This window comes from Pseudophryne corroboree, chromosome 3 (assembly GCF_028390025.1).
Source record: "Pseudophryne corroboree isolate aPseCor3 chromosome 3, aPseCor3.hap2, whole genome shotgun sequence".
Classification (NCBI taxonomy): Eukaryota; Metazoa; Chordata; class Amphibia; order Anura; family Myobatrachidae; genus Pseudophryne; species Pseudophryne corroboree.
In genome coordinates, this window is record NC_086446.1 from 166450582 (window position 1) to 166469833 (window position 19252).

At 45.8% G+C, this 19252-nt stretch overlaps 1 protein-coding gene across 3 annotated transcripts in view; it reads right to left on the reverse strand.

Moving 5' to 3' along the window:
* The window catches only part of LOC135055013 (putative nuclease HARBI1), a 63848-nt gene that overhangs the window by 29739 nt on the left and 14857 nt on the right, over positions 1-19252 (reverse strand). The window contains exon 5 of one of the 3 annotated variants that reach the window (XM_063958560.1): positions 17631-18146. The exons of the other annotated variants lie outside the window; for them this stretch is intronic. Coding sequence (XP_063814630.1) covers positions 18114-18146 — 33 coding nt within the window. The 3' untranslated portion in view covers positions 17631-18113. Of the gene's footprint in view, positions 1-17630; positions 18147-19252 lie in introns of those variants that run through there. 3 annotated transcript variants of the gene reach the window in all.

A 19252-nucleotide genomic window follows, 5' to 3' on the forward strand; every position in this document is an offset into this window, starting at 1 on the left:
AGGTCTTTATTCTGTTCTCCCGGTCAATGCCTTTGGTAGTTACTGAGCAAAGTATTCCCGCATATATATGTGCGTTATAAGATTTGTTAGGGATGTGCACACTGGCCCTCATTCCGAGTCGTTCGCTCGGTAATTTTCATCGCATCGCAGTGAAATTCCGCTTAGTACGCATGCGCAATAATCGCACTGCGACTGCGCCAAGTAATTTTACAATGAAGATAGTATTTTTACTCACGGCTTTTTCTTCGCTCCGGCGATCGTAGTGTGATTGACAGGAAATGGGTGTTACTGGGCGGAAACACTGCGTTTTCGGGGCGTGTGGATAAAAACGCTACCGTTTCCGGAAAAAACGCAGGAGTGGCCGGAGAAATGGGGGAGTGTCTGGGCGAACGCTGGGTGTGTTTATGACGTCAAACCAGGAACGACAAGCACTGAACTGATCGCAGATGCCGAGTAAGTCTGAAGCTACTCTGAAACTGCTAAGTAGTTTGTAATCGCAATATTGCGAATACATCGGTCGCAATTTTAAGAAGCTAAGATACACTCCCAGTAGGCGTAGGCTTAGCCTGAGCAACTCTGCTAAATTCGCCTTGCGAGCGATCAACTCGGAATGAGGGCCACTGTATTAACTTTTCCGTGATCTTACTTACTCATGTATGCCTCTCATCTTCTACTTTCAACCTCCTCCAGGTTGTTCTTGCTATTTTCCATTCCCACGCTCCCTTTCTATATATGGTGCACCCTATTACCGGTGGATGGCCTGCGCTCTCGGTTCCCCCCCTTCGAGGGGTGGGCCGCGGGTGTGTATCCTGCCGTTAAACATGACTCGTAAAAAAAAATGTTTTATTCTCTCACCCATGATAGCTTGGTCCATATATTTTTGTCTTCATCTCTTCTACCATTATTACCGTTGTTGGTCGTGGGCGCTTCTCACGCGCGATCCCAGCGTCCTGGGGGAGCGAGTGGGGCTCGCCTACCCTTGTGATGACTCCATGCATTGCCCGCGAATTTGAATTTGCATTTATTCTATGTTTTTCTGATATTGCTGTCATATGCTGATTGCTATAGGAGTGAGGGAGGGTATCTCCCCTTGCCTCGGCCCCATGTGTTGCCTATTTAGGCGACCTTGTTTGGCATCCATGTGGTGCCTACTATGTTTTCTACTTTTACTATTTCTCCCCTTCTCCCTGTCTTTACAAGTTTTGGTACACATGTATTCTTGTTTAGCTCGTTATACAGTTCATGCCTGTATATTGTATATAGCACTGTTACCTAAGATGCCTAATGGTTAAAGTTCTCTCATTGAACGTGAAAGGTCTGAATTCACCCAACAAGCGTCGTCTGGCCCTAAACCATTTTGCGAAATGTAAAGCACACATAGTGGCTATACAGGAGACTCACTTCATGTCTTTATCAGCACCTTCCCTTATGAACAAAAAATTCCCCACCTGCTATATGTCCAACGGCCCAAAGAAAAAAAGCGGGGGTGGCCTTGTTATTTTCTAATACATGCGATTTTTCTCTAAAACATCAAATTTCAGATCAGGAAGGTAGATACCTCATCCTGACAGGTAAATTGGTTTGTCCTCCAGTCACTTTAGCTACGCTGTACGCACCTAACACCAAACAAATACCCTTCTTTAGGAAATTCTTTAAGACCCTCCAGATGCACCGTTCGGGTGCGTTGTTATTGTTGGGGTATTTTAACGTTGCCCCTGACCCCACGGTGGATAGATCCTCTGTCTCCAGTGCAAGCCCGCTCCGAGATAATTCCCACTCCTTCCGGAATATTTTACACGAGTATGATCTCTAGGATGTCTGGAGGGCCAAAAATCCGGCCTGTAGGGACTACTCGTTTTTCTCCACGGTACATGGTTCTTTCTCTAGGATCGACCTAGCAATATCAGATAAATGGACCCTTCAACAGGTATCGAAGGCTTCTATCCTGCCAGTATCGTGGTCTGACCATTCTGCCCTCTCTGTCCATTGGAATCTTCGACGTAATAGGACTTCTCCTACCCTATGGCGTCTTGGAGACTATCTCCTCACGAATGCAGAAGCTAAACGCTCTATAACATAGGCCCTCTCCCTATACATCGAGACTTAATATCCCAGCTGACACGTCCATATTTACACACTGGTGTGCCCTCAAAGCGGTAGTTAGAGGAACGGCAATACAAGCTGCTACTTATATTCGTAGAACTTCCCGTGAACAACAGATAGAACTCGAAACCCGCCTTAAGCATGTAGAAAGCCAACTTAAGTCGAACCCATGAAATAAGAAAATATATCGTGATCTAATCCGTATCAGGGATGAGATTAATACATTGGCCCTAACTGAAGTCCACAAAAATCTTTTCCGATTGTGACAAAAGTTTTATATGCAGGGGATAGGGCTGGTAGAATGCTTGCCCGAGAGCTGAAGGGGAAGACCGCTAAGGAGAGGGTGAAATTTGTCAGCGTCCGGGGTCTTACCGGAACGCTGGGGCCGCGGGGCGGGCTTCACGGGCGGCCGGGCAGCGGCGGTGGAGGGCTGCGGCGCTGGGTTCAAGGGTACAGGCAGCGGTAATGGCGTTGAGGGGGTTCGCTCGTGGCAGCGGGACGCCGTTGCAGCAGCTCGCTCTCGCTAAGCCGTTGCCTAGGAGACCAGGGGCAGTGAGCAGCATGTTGTCAGAAAAGGTCTGCATTACTGGGCGCCGCCATGTTGGAGACCAAGTTTCTGACATAATTCCTGTTCCTAGTTTTCCAGCCAATCCAGGGAGACTTCTTCCTATAAAAGGGGGCTGGTTTAGGACAGGGATGCCAGTGCTTCAAGTTACAACCCTGTTGTAGGTGCTTTAGCCTGTGCTCCTAGGATTCCTGCTGTATTCTGGTACTTCTAACCCTGCTTTGCCAGTTCTCAGTTGCTGCTGCAGTTTTCCCGTTCCTAGCCTGCTGCTGCCCGTGGAGACACTCTTGGAAAACCCGGTTCAGTAAGACCCTTTGGGCACGGACAACCCCGGGTCTCTTGCCTCGTCCTCCAAGCCACAGTCCGCAGATTCTTGCTTCCAGCCAAGTCCTCGAACCACCATTCACAGTCCTCAGCTCGTTATCTCCAGCTTCATCTTTCAAGCCACAGTCTACAGTTCTCAGTCTCCAGTCACGACCCAAACTACCGTCCACAGTTCTCAACTCCTCTACCGCAGTTTCATCTCATAAGTCGCAGTCCACGGTTCTTGTCTTCAGCCTCGTTTTACTCTCACCCACAGTTCTTTGTCTACGACCACGTTCTCAAGTCACCGTTCATCAACCTCAGTTTTCTACCTCTGCTCTGTACATAATAAATACTTTCCATTGACTCTCAAACTCCGCCTACATCCTTCATTGCTCTGTATCCCATGCAAAGGAACTATATCCAACCCCCTCATTTTGTTCTTCCCCAGCCTGCTACCTCCTTGGGCAAGTCTCAACTGCCGGATCCCCAAACTTTGCTAAACGTGACAGTAAGCACTGGCCCAATGGATTCGACGGGTGATCAGGCCTCAGGAGGAGATTCAACCGCAGATATCTGGTCTCGCTTAAGTAAGCAGGAGGCCACACAATCTCAAATTGTGCAGTTCATGCAGAGTATGTCCGAACGTCTCGATTCTCTCTGTGTTGCCATGACGGCTCCTCAAGTTCCTACAGCTGCTCCCACATTAGCACCTCCGGTTCCGCTTGCTCCTGTGCCAGGCCCACTTCCACGGTTGCATTTGCCATCTCCCAGTAAATTCGATGGGAATTCAAAGCAATGCCGTGGGTTTCTTAACCAGTGTGAAATCCAGTTCGAACTACAGTCGGCCAGTTTCCCATCAGCACGAACCAAGGTAGCCTATATAATTTCTTTACTTACTGGGCAAGCGTTGGAATGGGTGTCACCATTGTGGGAGAGGTCGGATCCAATCCTAACTACTCGGAGTTTGTAGCCGCCTTTCGAAGAATCTTCGACGAACCGGGCAGGACTTCTGCTGCCTTATTGGAGATCCTGCGCCTGCGTCAGGGCACGCGTACGTACGTACGTACGTACGTACGTACGTACGTACGTACGGTCAGTCAGTACGTGATCCAGTTTCGTACTCTCTCCTCTGAACTGAACTGGAATGAGGAGGCTCTTATCGCAGCTTTCTGGAGCGGTCTCTCCGAGAAGATCAAAGATGACCTCGCGACTCAGGACGTACCTGATAAGTTGGGTAAGTTAATTTCCCTGTGCCATAAATTAGACTTAAGATACAGAGAACGCTGTATGGAGAAATCACGGTCAGATCGTCCCAGGCCTCGAGTCGTTCCTCCACCAACACCATCAACTCCAACTACTGAGGAACCCATGCAGATCAATCGCTCCCGTCTTTCCAACGAGGAACGTCAGAGACGGCGACAAGAGAACTTATGCCTGTACTGTGGTGCATCTGATCATTTTGTTAAATCTTGTAGCCAACGTCCGGGAAATGCCCGCTCCTAGCTTGTGCCGGAGAGGTCAAGCTAGGAGAATTCTCAGAATTACTTGCCAAGAAAGAGTCAGTCTTGTTAACCCACCTGGAGCTTCCTTCTTCCTCTCTTCTCATCCCTGCACTATTCGACTCCGGAGCCGCCGAAAGTTTTATTACATCAGCTCTGGTCAAACGATCTGGGATACAAACGGTCCGTTTGGATCGTACCATCTCAATTACTGCTGTAGAAGGAAGTCATATTCCTGAGGGAATTATCACTCTTCGTACAATTCCCTAAGATGAAGGTTGGAGCTCTTCATTCGGAAAACATCTCTTTCCTAGTAATTCCCAAAGCCTCTCATGAACTGATCCTAGGATTTCCATGGTTAAGTAGACACAATCCCCACATAGATTGGCAAACCATGGATGTTCTTTCCTGGGGACGAAACTGCTTCCAGAACTGTTTGCCCTCTGTAAGACCTCTCTGCTCTTCTAGTCATTCCAGCCTCCCTGCAGAATACCAGGCCTTCCAAGATGTTTTTAGTAAGCATGGGGCGGACACCTTGCCTCCGCATCGCACTTGGGATTGTCCCATTGATCTGGTACCCGGCAAGACTCCTCCCCGAGGTCGAATTTACCCGCTCTCACTCCCTGAGTCTCAGGCCATGTCGGAGTATATCCGGGAGAACTTGGAAAAAGGGTTCATTAGGTCATCCACCTCTCCGGCTGGGGCGGGGTTTTTCTTTGTCAAAAAGAAGGATGGGGGTCTGCGGCCCTGTATTAACTATAGAGGTCTCAATGACATTACAATTAAGAACAGATATCCATTACCTCTAATTCCAGAACTGTTCGACCGTGTTAAAGGAGCTACTGTATTCACTAAGCTGGACTTACGGGGAGCCTACAACCTTATACGTATTCGCCCAGGTGACGAATGGAAGACGGCTTTTAATACCCGCGACGGCCACTACGAATATCTGGTAATGCCTTTCGGCCTATGTAACGCCCCAGCCGTCTTTCAAGAATTCGTTAATGAAATCTTCAGAGATCTCCTCTATGACTGCTTGGTGGTTTACTTGGAGGACATCCTCATTTTTTCTAGGGATCTGAAGACCCATCGAGAACAAGTCAAAGAAGTTCTAACTCGTTTACGGAGGAATCAACTATTTTGTAAGCTCGAGAAGTGCACATTCGAAGTACCCACGATTCCATTCCTCGGTTACATCCTTTCAGGGCAGAAATTGCAGATGGATCCCGGTAAAGTCCAAGCGATTCAGGATTGGTCGCTTCCAGCTTCCCTTAAGGGAGTTCAACGTTTCCTGGGGTTCGCTAACCTACCGAAGATTCATTCAGAATTATTCCTCTGTCATAGCCCCCATAACAGCATTAACCAAGAAAGGAGCCGGTCCAGCCAAATGGTCTCCAGAGGCTTTAGAAGCCTTTTCATCGTTAAAGAAGGCCTTCATGACCGCTCCTGTTCTTCGACAACCTGATCTCAGTCGTCCATTCCTGGTGGAAGTCGATGCCTCTACGGTAGGAGTGGGAGCAGTTTTATCTCAGCTCTTCGAGGACAAGAAAGTCCATCCTTGTGCGTTCTTCTCGCGAAGATTCTCCCCCGCTGAGCAGAATTACGCTATTGGGGAACAAGAATTACTAGCAATTAAGTTAGCCTTTGAGGAGTGGAGGTATTTGTTGGAGGGAGCTCAGCATCCAATCTCGGTAACCACGGATCATAAGAACCGTCTGTATCTACAGTCAGCCCGATGTCTGAATCCACGTCAAGCAAGATGGGCACTCTTCTTTACCCGTTTCAACTTTAAACTTAGTTACCACCCAGGGTCCCTCAACAAAAAGGCAGATGCATTATCTCGTTCCTTGAGTTCTGAAGAACCCTCTGACCGTTCAAAAGAACAATACATCTTAGACTCCACCTCTTTTTCAGCAACCAATACCTCTCCACTTCCTCCTCCAGGAAAGATCTTCGTTGCTCCAAATCTTCGCAAGAGACTGCTTACATGGGCTCACTCCTCCTCCTTCATGGGCCATGCGGGTGGTCATAAAACGCTCAAATTCATTCAGCGCTCCTACTGGTGGCCTCATCTCAGGACTGATGTACAGGAATTCGTGGCTGCCTGTCCAAAGTGTGCTCAGCATAAAAGTCCTAAAGGTCCTCCAGCCGGGTTACTTCATCCGCTACCTGTGCCGCAAAGACCATGGACACATATTTCTATGGACTTTATTACTGATTTGCCTGTGTCTGGCGGACGGAACACCGTATGGGTCATAGTTGATCGATTTTCTAAAATGGCACACTTTGTTCCCCTGGCCAGTCTTCCATCAGCATCCCAGCTGGCAAAATTATTCATAGCAGAGATTTTTCGACTCCATGGATTACCGCAGGAAATCGTATCTGATAGAGGTCCCCAGTTTGTGGCCAAGTTTTGGAGATCCCTATGTTCTGCTCTTGGCGTGAAATTGAATTTCTCCTCAGGATATCATCCTCAAACGGATGGTCAAACAGAAAGAGTGAACCAGGACCTGGAGACATTTCTGCGTTTATTCATGTCCTCCTCTCAGGACGACTGGCTTGTCGAAGTCGGAAAATATTGCAATACACACACCACATGCAAACACCACACAGATGGCATCCATATATGTACTTAGTCTGGCGTGCGTGCAGCATACTCGCAAATTGCGTACAATCGCCTCCCATGGGAGTGCGCGTACGGGCGTGGTATGAGCAATTACAGAAAGATTCTTACTTGCAATGGAAATTAATGCAATACATGCCACAGTCTGTGTCGAGTCACTGTTCACACACACACTAATCTAACCAAACATGCACATCTTTCTAACACTATGTCTTGGTATTCCAATGTTTGAACAGACCCCCTGGTCTGTGAAGAAAGATACACACAAACCAAACTGTCATTGTTTAATGGAAACCAGAACAATGGGAGACAAATATCCCAAATAGATACACACAAGCTTGTGGTTACAAATTATTAACTACAGGCAGCCTGCAGTAACACTTATATATATATATATATATATATATATATAGATAGATATATATTTATTTATTTTTGTGTGTATCTTGAGAATGGTTGGTCATTTCATGTGTAGGATCATGTTGCTTGAAGATAGCATGACAGGGTAATCTAATGAACATGGAAATATCTGTCACACATTGCATGTTTCCCAAACTTGGTGCACACATTGCACATAGTCTGCCCTTTCCCCTCATGCAACTTTTACTTATTTGCAAGGCACAACAAGGGAATTATACACCTTTACAGTATACGAGGGGACAGTAACTGATCAGAGCATCATGCATGGTATCTACGTGTTCGGATAATTATGAGTAATAATCCGGTGTTGGTTTGGAGAAGATCGCATGTCATTGCGAATAGTTATTCGCAAAGGCAGATTAAAGGTATATTTGTGTTTATTATGTACTTGGTATGCGGCTGGAATCCAGAGCTACACACCCCTGGATCAAGGAATCGCCCATCTCTTCAAACCGACCAATGACCTCTCCTGTACTGTAAACGACCATCCCTCCAACCAATCAGTGGAGAGCATACAACCCCATTGTATTGTATTTTGGGCAAGGGTATATAAACCTTGCACCTGGGCCGGTCGCTCTCTCTCTCTGCTTTTTAAAAGACTCATAGGTCATCTTGCCAGATCGACTAGAGGACCGGATCCGGGTTGCGCAGGCGAACAAAGCGTACGTATCATTGGGTGTGACTCTCTCTCTGTGATTGAATTGTATTGTGTTGTACCATTATATTTTAACTTATTGTAAACCCCTTTTACAAATATATTATTACTTGTTGCTGCTTTGGACCACAACATACAATCAAATACTGGTGTCGCATTCAGTCTCTGTTGAGCGTTTGTATAGTATAATTGCCACACCTAGAGCTGCCTCGTGCTCTCAGCGTGTCGTTCTGTGTGTATGCACTGAGTGTAAGCTGCACGGCTATTCCGGCGTGTGTACACTAACTGGGGACAGAGTATTTATTACAGCAGCCGCAGCAGCTTCAGTTACAGTGTGCAATAGGGGTTAGTGGCTGTTTTTCCAAGAAGTCTATCGAACTTCTCAATTGGGGACATCGTCCGGCTCGTCTCATACCTGGCTTTTGCACAACAGTACAGGCGCTTGCCAGCAGCAAGGGTGGATTTAGCATTATTATATTGTGTTGAGCTATCTTGTGCTGCTGAACCGCGCCTGTACTGCATTGGTTAGGGATGCCGGCGTGAACCGCAAGGACAAAGGAAAAAAAGCCATTTAAACGTTTTTTTGTTTTTTTTCTTTTTGTTTTTCTTTTGCACATGTAATTTTGCATAAAGGCGCACACAGCGTACCCATACTTTGCATCCATCCCACATATTGTTGCCATAGGTTATAACGGTCATTTATAGGTTTGTGTGAAACCGGATACATCTGTGTTGCTATATACATTTTGAAGTAACTGTGTTAATGATATAGTTGTAAGAACACAAAATGCAGCTCTGGCCTAGTATTTTAGGTTAAAACAGAGCAATTGTGGGGTGTGTTCGTGAGCGACAATAGTTTATATCGCTCACATTTATACTGTGTGATTTGTTTTAGTGCGGGCGCACTTTTGTACACGTGGCCCGGACAAAGTACGTGAGCACGCACAAGCGTGAAAAGGCACGTGCGGTTGCGTAATTACGCAAGTTGCGTAAGATCGCTAACGCCAAGGACAAACCACACAATAGTTATATTTAAAGCGGAGTAGTAGATGTTTATCTACAAATAGCACATAACTATCCGGTTTCAAACACAGATTAGAATAACATTGATAAAGTGTGTTTCCTCTGGGGAAAGCTATCAGTTAACAGGGAAGGATATTTTTCTGATCAGAAAACTATAGAGTGCTAGTGTGGGCTGAAAAAGGTGTGAATGTATTGAACCCCGCTTGGTGGACTTGGTGAACTCGGTGAAACTCAGTGAACTTGGTGAGCACGGTCTAGGTGAACACGTGCAACGGAGTGTGATAAAGCTTTGTGAAGTTGTTGTTTTAAAGGTTTTTTTTCTTGGTATTACACTCCGGCTGTTTTGGAGCACAGTGTGAAGACTCCAGTGATCCTACAACTTATAGATAGCAAGTGTCTATAAGCTGTACGATTGGACCGCACGGTTGTGTAAGCGATACGTGGCGCAACGTGATACGAAGTTTTGCATATTTGTGCGTAAACCTCGTCATCATACGCATTGTGTAAAGCACATGCAAGCGTGATTTGTGTAAAAATTGTCTTTAAGGCAGATATTCACTGGGTACGGTAAGTTACTCCTAAAGGCCCAGGGGATATAGGCCGAAGTAGGGCCTGCACTGGCTACACGTATCTGCTAAACAGGGCGGATCCGTGGTACTCCTCGGAGCAGAAGAAGTTAGTGGAAGAACTTTGAGGACTTCCACCGTTAGACTACTGTGTTTGGAGCATTTTAGGAAGTTTTCCCGTGTTAAAAGGGTCTACAATGGGAGCCAAGTGCACAACACAGGGACGTTCCTCAGTCAGGGTTCAGACAGCAGAATTGAGACCCAGGGAGTCTGCTCGGTTGGTAATGTGGGGTTAGTATGGTCTTCACACTGAGACCTTTTGTGATGAATGGACACGAATGACTGTGGGGGATAATGCATCATTTCCTGGGATAGGTAGTTTTGATCCAGAGGTACTACACAATGTAAGGATTAGAATATGTCTGCTCAAATCCAGAAAGCAAAGGGTAAGGCATACAGATTGTTTAAACTTGTGGCAACAAGAGGGGGATGTGCAAAGGGAGCTTGCTCGCACAGCAAGTTTCAAACCAGGCAGAAGCGTGAATGCGACAGCACCACCACCACCATATGTTGATGGAGAGAAGAGTGTCACCACCAATGATGCAAAGGTAGAGGTCAGGGAAATGCGCAGCGAATGTATTAAAACTAACGCTTGTACCTTGTACCCTGTTTTACCTTCTCCCCAAGATTACAGCAACGTAGAGGATGAGCCTAGCATGATCTCAGCCCTTGCCCTGGCTGCCACCATACACGACACAAGGGTGGGCATTGCCCAACCACCAAGGGCAGTGGCCATATCAGCCAGTGAGGGGGCAGATGAGATCGTGGCGTCTGGTAAGTACGGTACCGTCCATTATGCAGAAACAGTGACTCCCCGTATTGTAGAGACAAACAAGAAAGATGTGGTTGAGTTGCATCCAGTTAGGGTGATTGCAGTCCCTAACGGGAGAACTGACACTCAGGGGGTGACCCCAATCAGGAACATTGCAATGTACTGTCCCTGGTCCTGTATGGAGCGGAGGTCAATTATGGCAGAATTCCCTGACCCCAGAAAGGATTTAGTTGGATGCCAGAAATATATAAAAGATTTAGGACTTTCCCAAGAACCAACAAACAAAGATTGGCGGACGGTGTTGCGAGCGAGTCTCCCCTCTAACATTGACATCCCAAAATTTATTACAGACTGCAACCTAGATGCAGAAGTGCCACTCACTGATGCTTACAATCAGGAGAATGTCAGGCAAATCAATATACAACTAGGTTTGTATTTCCCAGCCGTAGTTAGATGGAATAAGATTTTTTCCATAAGACAGAAAGAGAATGAACTGGCATCCGAATATTTCCACAGAGCTTTAATGGAAATGGCTAAATTCACTGGGGTTGAGGATATTAGAGACAATGTCAACCACAGGGAAGTAGCTGTCTCTGTATTAATGGAGGGATTGAAGGAGGCACTGAAAACCAGGGTGCAAACTTCTATGCCAAACTGGAGGGGTATTACGGTGACTGCACTTAGGGAATCAGCACTGGAGCACAACCGTAATATCCAGAAAACCAGGGAGGCACAAGGGGAGCGGTTGATGGTTATGAGCATCCAAGCACTGGAAGGAGCACCAACTCAACCAAAACCCCAGGCCCCTGACACATGGAAAAAGCCAAGAGTTTGTTATCTGTGTAAAAGGGAAGGGCATTATGCCAGCAATTGTAACAGCACACAAAAATTCAGACCCCCTAGACAAGAACACGAGCAAAGTAATTATACACATAGAGGAGATCAGGGATCATACAGGAGAGAGTACGAGCTGCATAGAGGGGAAACAAGGAGGTATCCACCACGGGAGGACTGGCGAGCCCCCGAAGACTTACCGTTATACCCCTCACATATCATAGCCGCCAACGCCCAAAGGGTGGGTCGACGGCCCCAATAGAGGTTAGGCCACACCTGTAGTCTGCAGCCTGTGAAGCTGATCGCTGGCCCTGGGAATGAACCTGAGGTCTTGGTCAAAGTAGCAGGAACACTACAACCATTTCTTGTAGATACAGGGGCGGCCAGATCTGTACTCAAAGCTCCAACCAATTTACTGACCACGGGCAAAACCATTTCGGCTATGGGAGTAACAGGAACGGTGCAACACTACCCTTTGAGTAGACCGGCAGAGATTACGATAGGGCCCCTGCAGACCAAACACTCTTTTCTGCTGGCTGCATCGGCTCCGACTAATCTGCTCGGCAGAGATTTATTGTGTAAAATGCGATGTGTCATATATTGTACTCCTGAGGGTGTCTTCTTGGATATACCCGAGAATCACGTTCAGGAAGTGCAAGATATATTAGACACCCCTCAAAGGCTAATGTCGCACTCTGCTGTTATAGACAAGTGTCCATCAAAGGTAGAGGAAATGATCTCCCAAATACCGGGTTCCCTTTGGACCAAAGATGGACAAGACACTGGATTGATGGCGAATGTAGCCCCAGTAGTAGTACAAGTAAAAGATGGTAGGATAGCTCCAAAAATCCCTCAGTATCCTCTGAAGCCAGAGGTAGAATTAGGAGTGTAATATAGAGCGCTTGCTACAACAGGGCATCCTAGTCAGGACGTCCAGCACTGCCAATAGTCCCATCTTCCCTGTGAAAAAGAGTGGGGGGAGGGGTTACCGGCTAGTGCAGGATTTAAGAGGGGTGAACAAAATAGTTGAGAGTCAATTCCCCGTAGTGCCCAATCCAGCTGTCATCTTGATGCAGATCCCTGCAACCTCTTCATACTTCACTGTCATTGATCTCTGTTCTGCCTTCTTTTCTGTCCCTCTCCACCCTGACAGTCAGTACCTTTTCGCCTTCTCTTACAGGGGAGTACAGTACACCTGGACTCGTCTCCCCCAAGACTTCATTGACAGCCCAAGTATCTTCTCCCAAGCACTGCATGACTGCTTGCAATCCTTTCAACCTGAAAATGGCTCAGTGCTAATACAGTATGTTGATGATTTATTGTTGTGCTCTGACTCATTTCAAACGTCCTTGGCAGATACAAAGCAGCTGCTGCTTCACCTCTCCCAGACAGGACACAAGGTTTCAAAGGATAAAATTACAGTTGTGCAGTAAAAGGGTGAGGTATTTGGGGCATTGCTTGACACAAGGACAACGACACCTCACTGCTGATAGGATAGAAGCGATTCGCAACATGACTCTGCCACAAACCCAGCAACAAATCCGCACCTTTCCTAGGAATGTGTGTGTACTGCCGAAACTGGATCCCAGGGTTCTCCATACTGGCTTTACCTTTGCAAGAGATGGTCTCTTCAAACAAACCAGATCGGATTTCGCACACAGATGAGTCCAAACTGGCATTTGAGAGACTCAAACAGTGCCTATCACAGGCACCTGCATTAGGTATGCCAGATTATGGGAAACCCTTTGAATTGTACGGTACAGAGAGTGCTGGGTGTGCGGCAGGTGTTTTAACACAGAAACATGGTGATGCCAGCAGACCAGTAGCATACTACAGTGCACAATTGGACACTGTAGCACGGTCTCTCCCCACATGCTTGCGAAGTGTTGCAGCGATAGCTTTGCTAGTGAGTAAGAGCGAAGACGTAGTGTTAGGACACAACCTGACCATCCATACACCTCATGCAGTATCAGCCTTACTGAACTCTGCCCAAACCAGACATGTCTCATCGGCACGATTTACAAAGTGGGAATTAGCACTAATGGCCTCTGTAAACATCACTATAAAGAGATGCAGCGCACTAAATCCTGCAATTTATCTGCCAAGTGTGCCTGGACAGGCACAAAGGGTGGAGGATGAGAATGATGGTGAAGGAGGATTTAGTGCATACACTGATACGCATGATTGTATGGAATATCTGAACCAGACTTTCACTGCGAGACCTGACATTAGTGACAACCCACTGGAAAACGTAGATTTTACCTTCTACACTGACGGTAGTTGCCACAGACAGACGGACATGGGAGACCTGTGCACTGGGTACGCAGTTGTAGACGACAGAAGTATCATAGAAGCTGAGCCCCTGGGCCCACCGCACTCAGCACAAGTTGCTGAGCTGGTCGCCCTAACCAGAGCGTGTGAATTGGCCAAGGGTAAGTCAGCTAATATATACACAGATTCTAGGTATTCCTTTGGAGTGGTACACGATTTCGGGGCCCTATGGCGCCTCAGAAATTTCATGACAGCAGCTGGCACACCCGTGGCGCATGCGACCCACATCAAAAGATTGCTATCAGCAATACAAGACCCCGACAGAGTGGCTGTTATCAAGTGCAAAGCCCACACTTACAGTCAAGACCCATTGTCACTTGGTAACAGCCGGGCAGACGAAGCTGCTAAGGCAGCAGCAAGTTCAGCCACACTAACCAACATCACACCACTGATGACATTTAACACAATAAGCACACAACAACTCATTGAAATGCAAGATTTGTGTTCCCTGCAGGAGAAGTCCGTCTGGAAGGCGAAGGGATATGGAAGAGAGTCTTCGGGCCTCTGGACAGATGGGCACGGTAAGCCAGTGGCCCCCAAGGCATATCTTCCAGCCCTAGCGGAAGCAGCTCACGGCCTGACCCACTTGGGCAAGGAAGGTATGTGCAAACTGATCAGGGCATACTGGAGTGCACCGGGGTTCTCATCTCATGCAGGTAGGAGGGCAATGGCTTGTATCGCCTGCATGAGAAAGAATGTTGGGAAGACAATACCGACGGAACCATCCCATATCCCTCCTAAGGACGGACCCTTCCAGGTAATACAAATAGACTTCATACAGTTACCACCCTGTAGGAATCTAAAATATGTCCTAGTGTGTACAGATGTCTTTTCAAATTGGGTAGAAGCATTCCCCGCTGCCACAAATACTGCTACGTTCACTGCAAAGAAAATTGTGCAGGAATTTGTGTGTAGATATGGTATCCCTAGAATAATTGAAAGTGAAAGGGGTACCCATTTTACAGGTGAAGTCTTTCAGGTCATGTGCAAACTGATGGGTATTAATAGCAAGCGACATACTCCGTACCGGCCACAGGCGAGCTCAAAGGTGGAGAGAATGAATAGCACTATTAAGAACAAGCTTAGCAAAGTGATGGTTGAAACTGGATTGTTGTGGCCAGAGGCATTGCCACTAGTGTTGTACAGCATCAGAACCACTCCCAGGTCACCACTTAACCTATCAGCCTTTGAAGTTCTTTTTGGGCGACAACCTCACGTAATGATTGACCCCCAGGATGATTTGAAATGGAATAACGAAGTGACTGTGCAATATTTGGTTAGGATGAGCCAGCAGCTCAGAAATCAACAAAGAAATCTAAAGCTGGTGATTCCTGACCTACCAAACAGTAATTGTCATGACATTGAACCTGGGGATTATGTGATGATTCGAAATTTCTTACGCTCAGGTTGCCTCATAGACAGGTGGGAAGAAACATAGAAACATAGAATTTGTCGGCAGATAAGAACCACTTGGCCCATCTAGTCTGCCCCCTTTTTTTTTTTTTTAGATTATTTTTATCTCTAACCTTATTTGATCCTTATTTCTTTGTAAGGATATCCTTATGTCTATCCCATGCATGTTTAAATTGCTCTATTGTCTTAGCCTCTACCACCTCTGATGGGAGGCTATTCCACTTGTCCACTACCCTTTCTGTGAAATAATTTTTCCGCAAATTCCCCCTGAACCTCCCCCCCTCCAGTCTCAGTGCATGTCCTCGTGTCCTATTGCTTCTCTTCATTTGGAGAATGTTTCCCTCCTGGACTTTGTTAAAACCCTTGATATATTTGAAAGTTTCTATCATGTCCCCCCTTTCCCTTCTCTGCTCCAAACTATACATATTGAGATTTCTTAGTCTTTCTGGGTATGTTTTGTGATGTAGGCCATGCACCATTTTAGTTGCCCTCCTTTGTACAGTTTCTAATGTATTAATATCCTTTTGAAGATATGGCCTCCAGAACTGAATACAGTATTCTAGATGAGGCCGTACCAATGACCTATACAGTGGCATTATTACTTCTTTCTTTCTGCTGCTGATTCCTCTCCCAATGCAGCCAAGCATCTGACTAGCCTTCCTCATTGCTTACCTGCCTTTAAGTCATCTGAAATAGTGACTCCTAGATCCCTTTCCTCCTCAGTAGTTTCCAGTATAGTGCCATTAATACTGTATTTAGCTTTAGGATTTTTGAGACCCAAGTGCACGATTTTGCATTTTTTGGCATTAAACTGTAATTTGCAGACTCTTGACCACTCCTCTAGTCTACCTAGATCCTCAATCATTTGTTTTACCCCACCTGGTGTGTCTACCCTGTTGCATACCTTTGTGTCATCTGCAAAAAGGCATGCTTTCCCTTTAATGCCATTTGCAATGTCACCAATAAAGATATTAAAAATCACTGGTCCAAGTACAGATCCCTGGGGTACTCCACTGGTAACATTTCCCTCCTGTGAATGTACTCCATTTACCACAACTCTCTGTTTTCTATCCTTCAACCAAGATCTTATCCATTCAATAATCCTAATATCCAATCCCAAACTTTCAAGTTTATTTAGCAGTCTGCGATGTGGAACTGTGTCAAAAGCCTTACTAAAGTCTAGATAAGCTATATCCATGGCTCCACCTTTATCCATCACTTTAGTCACACAATCAAAAAAGTCAATAAGATTTGTTTGTCATGATCTCCCCCCAGTGAATCCATGCTGTTTGGGATCCAGTAAATTGCCGGATTTGAGATAATCTACAACTCTTTCTTTTAAGAGTGTTTCCATCAATTTCCCTGCTACTGATGTAAGACTCACTGGTCTGTAGTTGTTTGCCTCTTCCTTGCTTCCACTTTTGTGCAGTGGGACTACGTTTTGTTAACCAGCACAACAGCATTGAAGGTTGCCGAGAGAGAGACTTGGGTCCACTCGTCCCATTGCAAGAAGGTCGCTGACCCGGAGAAGACTTGTGACAAAGAGCAGGTGGAAGAGAACCTCGTATCACTAGAGTGCTTGTTCCGGGAAAATTGAGAGGCAGGACTGTTGAAAGGCATCTGAGCACGGAGAGTAATGAGAGTTAGAACGGTTGTCGTACCATTTTCTTTTTACCTCCCCCTGCATTTTTCCTTTCTTTTCTCCTTCTTATTTTCATCCTTTCCCCTAACGAAATGGATCGGTTACAAGAGACTGCGTTTCGGGTTCTGTTAGAGACTTTGGTTTTAATAAGGACAACTTGTTTTTGTGAGGGTCCCAGAGAGGTGGAGCAAGGATCTGGAGTGAGTTCTGATGGAGATTATGGGTTGGTAGGACCCCAGGATCAGCGTATCACTTTCACCAAAGCTAGCATCAGAAAAAGGAAATCCACAAACCGGAACCCAACTCATCAATCACCAAAAATGTCATTTTATTGTTGTATGTACCGTTACATGTCTTCTGTTCATCTCTGTAGGGCTAGGTTAGTGAAACACACATAGTCATTAGATAATAGGGACACATAATGGCTCACACATATGGATCCCCACGATGTATCATCAGATAAATGTGCTCCCCATTTATCATATAGCTCGGTGGAGTTTGTTTGACCATGTACAGACCCTTAATACGGGATGAGAAGGAATATAATGAATACTTCGCAAAGCCTAGAAGCTAGTGTTGCACGATGATACATCCCCCTCAGGCAGTTACTCATACATACACATTTTCCTATCACACTAGGCCATCCATTTCTCACCTATGACCTTTTCTCCCTCTTCCAAGGTACATACTTGCCCATTGTAATGTATAGCATGTAAATATTTTTAATTTTTTTCCTTCTGTTATTAATATTAGTGGCAGTTATTGTTGACTGCCAAAGGGTGGACTGTCGAAGTCGGAAAATATTGCAATACACACACCACATGCAAACACCACACAGATGGAATCCATATATGTACTTAGTCTGGCGTGCGTGCAGCATACTCGCAAATTGCGTACAATCGCCTCCCACGGGAGTGCACGTACGGGCGTGGTATGAGCAATTACAGAAAGATTCTTACTTGCAATGGAAATTAATGCAGTACATGCCACAGTCTGTGTCGAGTCACTGTTCACACACACACACACTAATCTAACCAAACATGCACATCTTTCTAACACAATGTCTTGGTATTCCAATGTTTGAACAGACCCCCTGGTCTGTGAAGAAAGATACACACAAACCAAACTGTCATTGTTTAATGGAAACCAGAACAATGGGAGACAAATATCCCAAATAGATACACACAAGCTTGTGGTTACAAATTATTAACTACAGGCAGCCTGCAGTAACACTTGTGTATATATATATATATTTATTTTTGTGTGTATCTTGAGAATGGTTGGTCATTTCAGGTGTAGGATCATGTTGCTTGAAGATAGCATGACAGGGTAATCTAATGAACATGGAAATATCTGTCACACATTGCATGTTTCCCAAACTTGGTGCACACATTGCACATAGTCTGCCCTTTCCCCTCATGCAACTTTTACTTATTTGCAAGGCACAACAAGGGAATTATACACCTTTACAGTATACGAGGGGACAGCAACTGATCAGAGCATCATGCATGGTATCTACGTGTTCAGATAATTATGAGTAATAATACGGTGTTGGTTTGGAGAAGATCGCATGTCGTTGCGAATAGTTATTCGCAAAGGCAGATTAAAGGTATATTTGTGTTTATTATGTACTTGGTATGCGGCTGGAATCCAGAGCTACACACCCCTGGATCAAGGCATCGCCCATCTCTTCAAACCGACCAATGACCTCTCCTGTACTGTAAACGACCATCCCTCCAACCAATCAGTGGAGAGCATACAACCCCATTGTATTGTATTTTGGGCAAGGGTATATAAACCTTGCACCTGGGCCGGTCGCTCTCTCTCTCTCTGCTTTTTAAAAGACTCATAGGTCAGCTTGCCAGATCGACTAGAGGACCGGATCCGGGTTGCGCAGGCGAACAATGCGTACGTATCATTGGGTGTGACTCTCTCTCTGTGATTGAATTGTATTGTGTTGTACCATTATATTTTAACTTATTGTAAACCCCTTTTACAACTATATTATTTGTGTAAGCTGCACTACTATTCCGGCGTGTGTACGCTAACTGGGGACAGAGTATTTATTACAGCAGCCACAGCGGCTTCAGTTACAGTGTGCAATAGGGGTTAGTGGCTGTTTTTCCAAGAAGTCTATCGAACTTCTCAGGCTCGACTTCCTCCCATTTGCAGAATTTGCCCATAACAATCTTTATCACTCTGCCACAAAAATCTTCTCCATTTTTCATTAATTATGGTTATCATCCGAAAGTTCCTGACTTCCATCTTCTGCCTACACTCGAGGTTCCTGCCGCAGAGTCAACACTCAGACAATTTACTGAAACCTGGAAACAAATTCACAAGGCCTTGCTCAAGACATCCAAGAAGTATAAGACCTACGCAGATCTAAAGCGAAAAGCGGTACCAAGTCTTAAAGTGGGAGATCGGGTTTGGGTTTCCA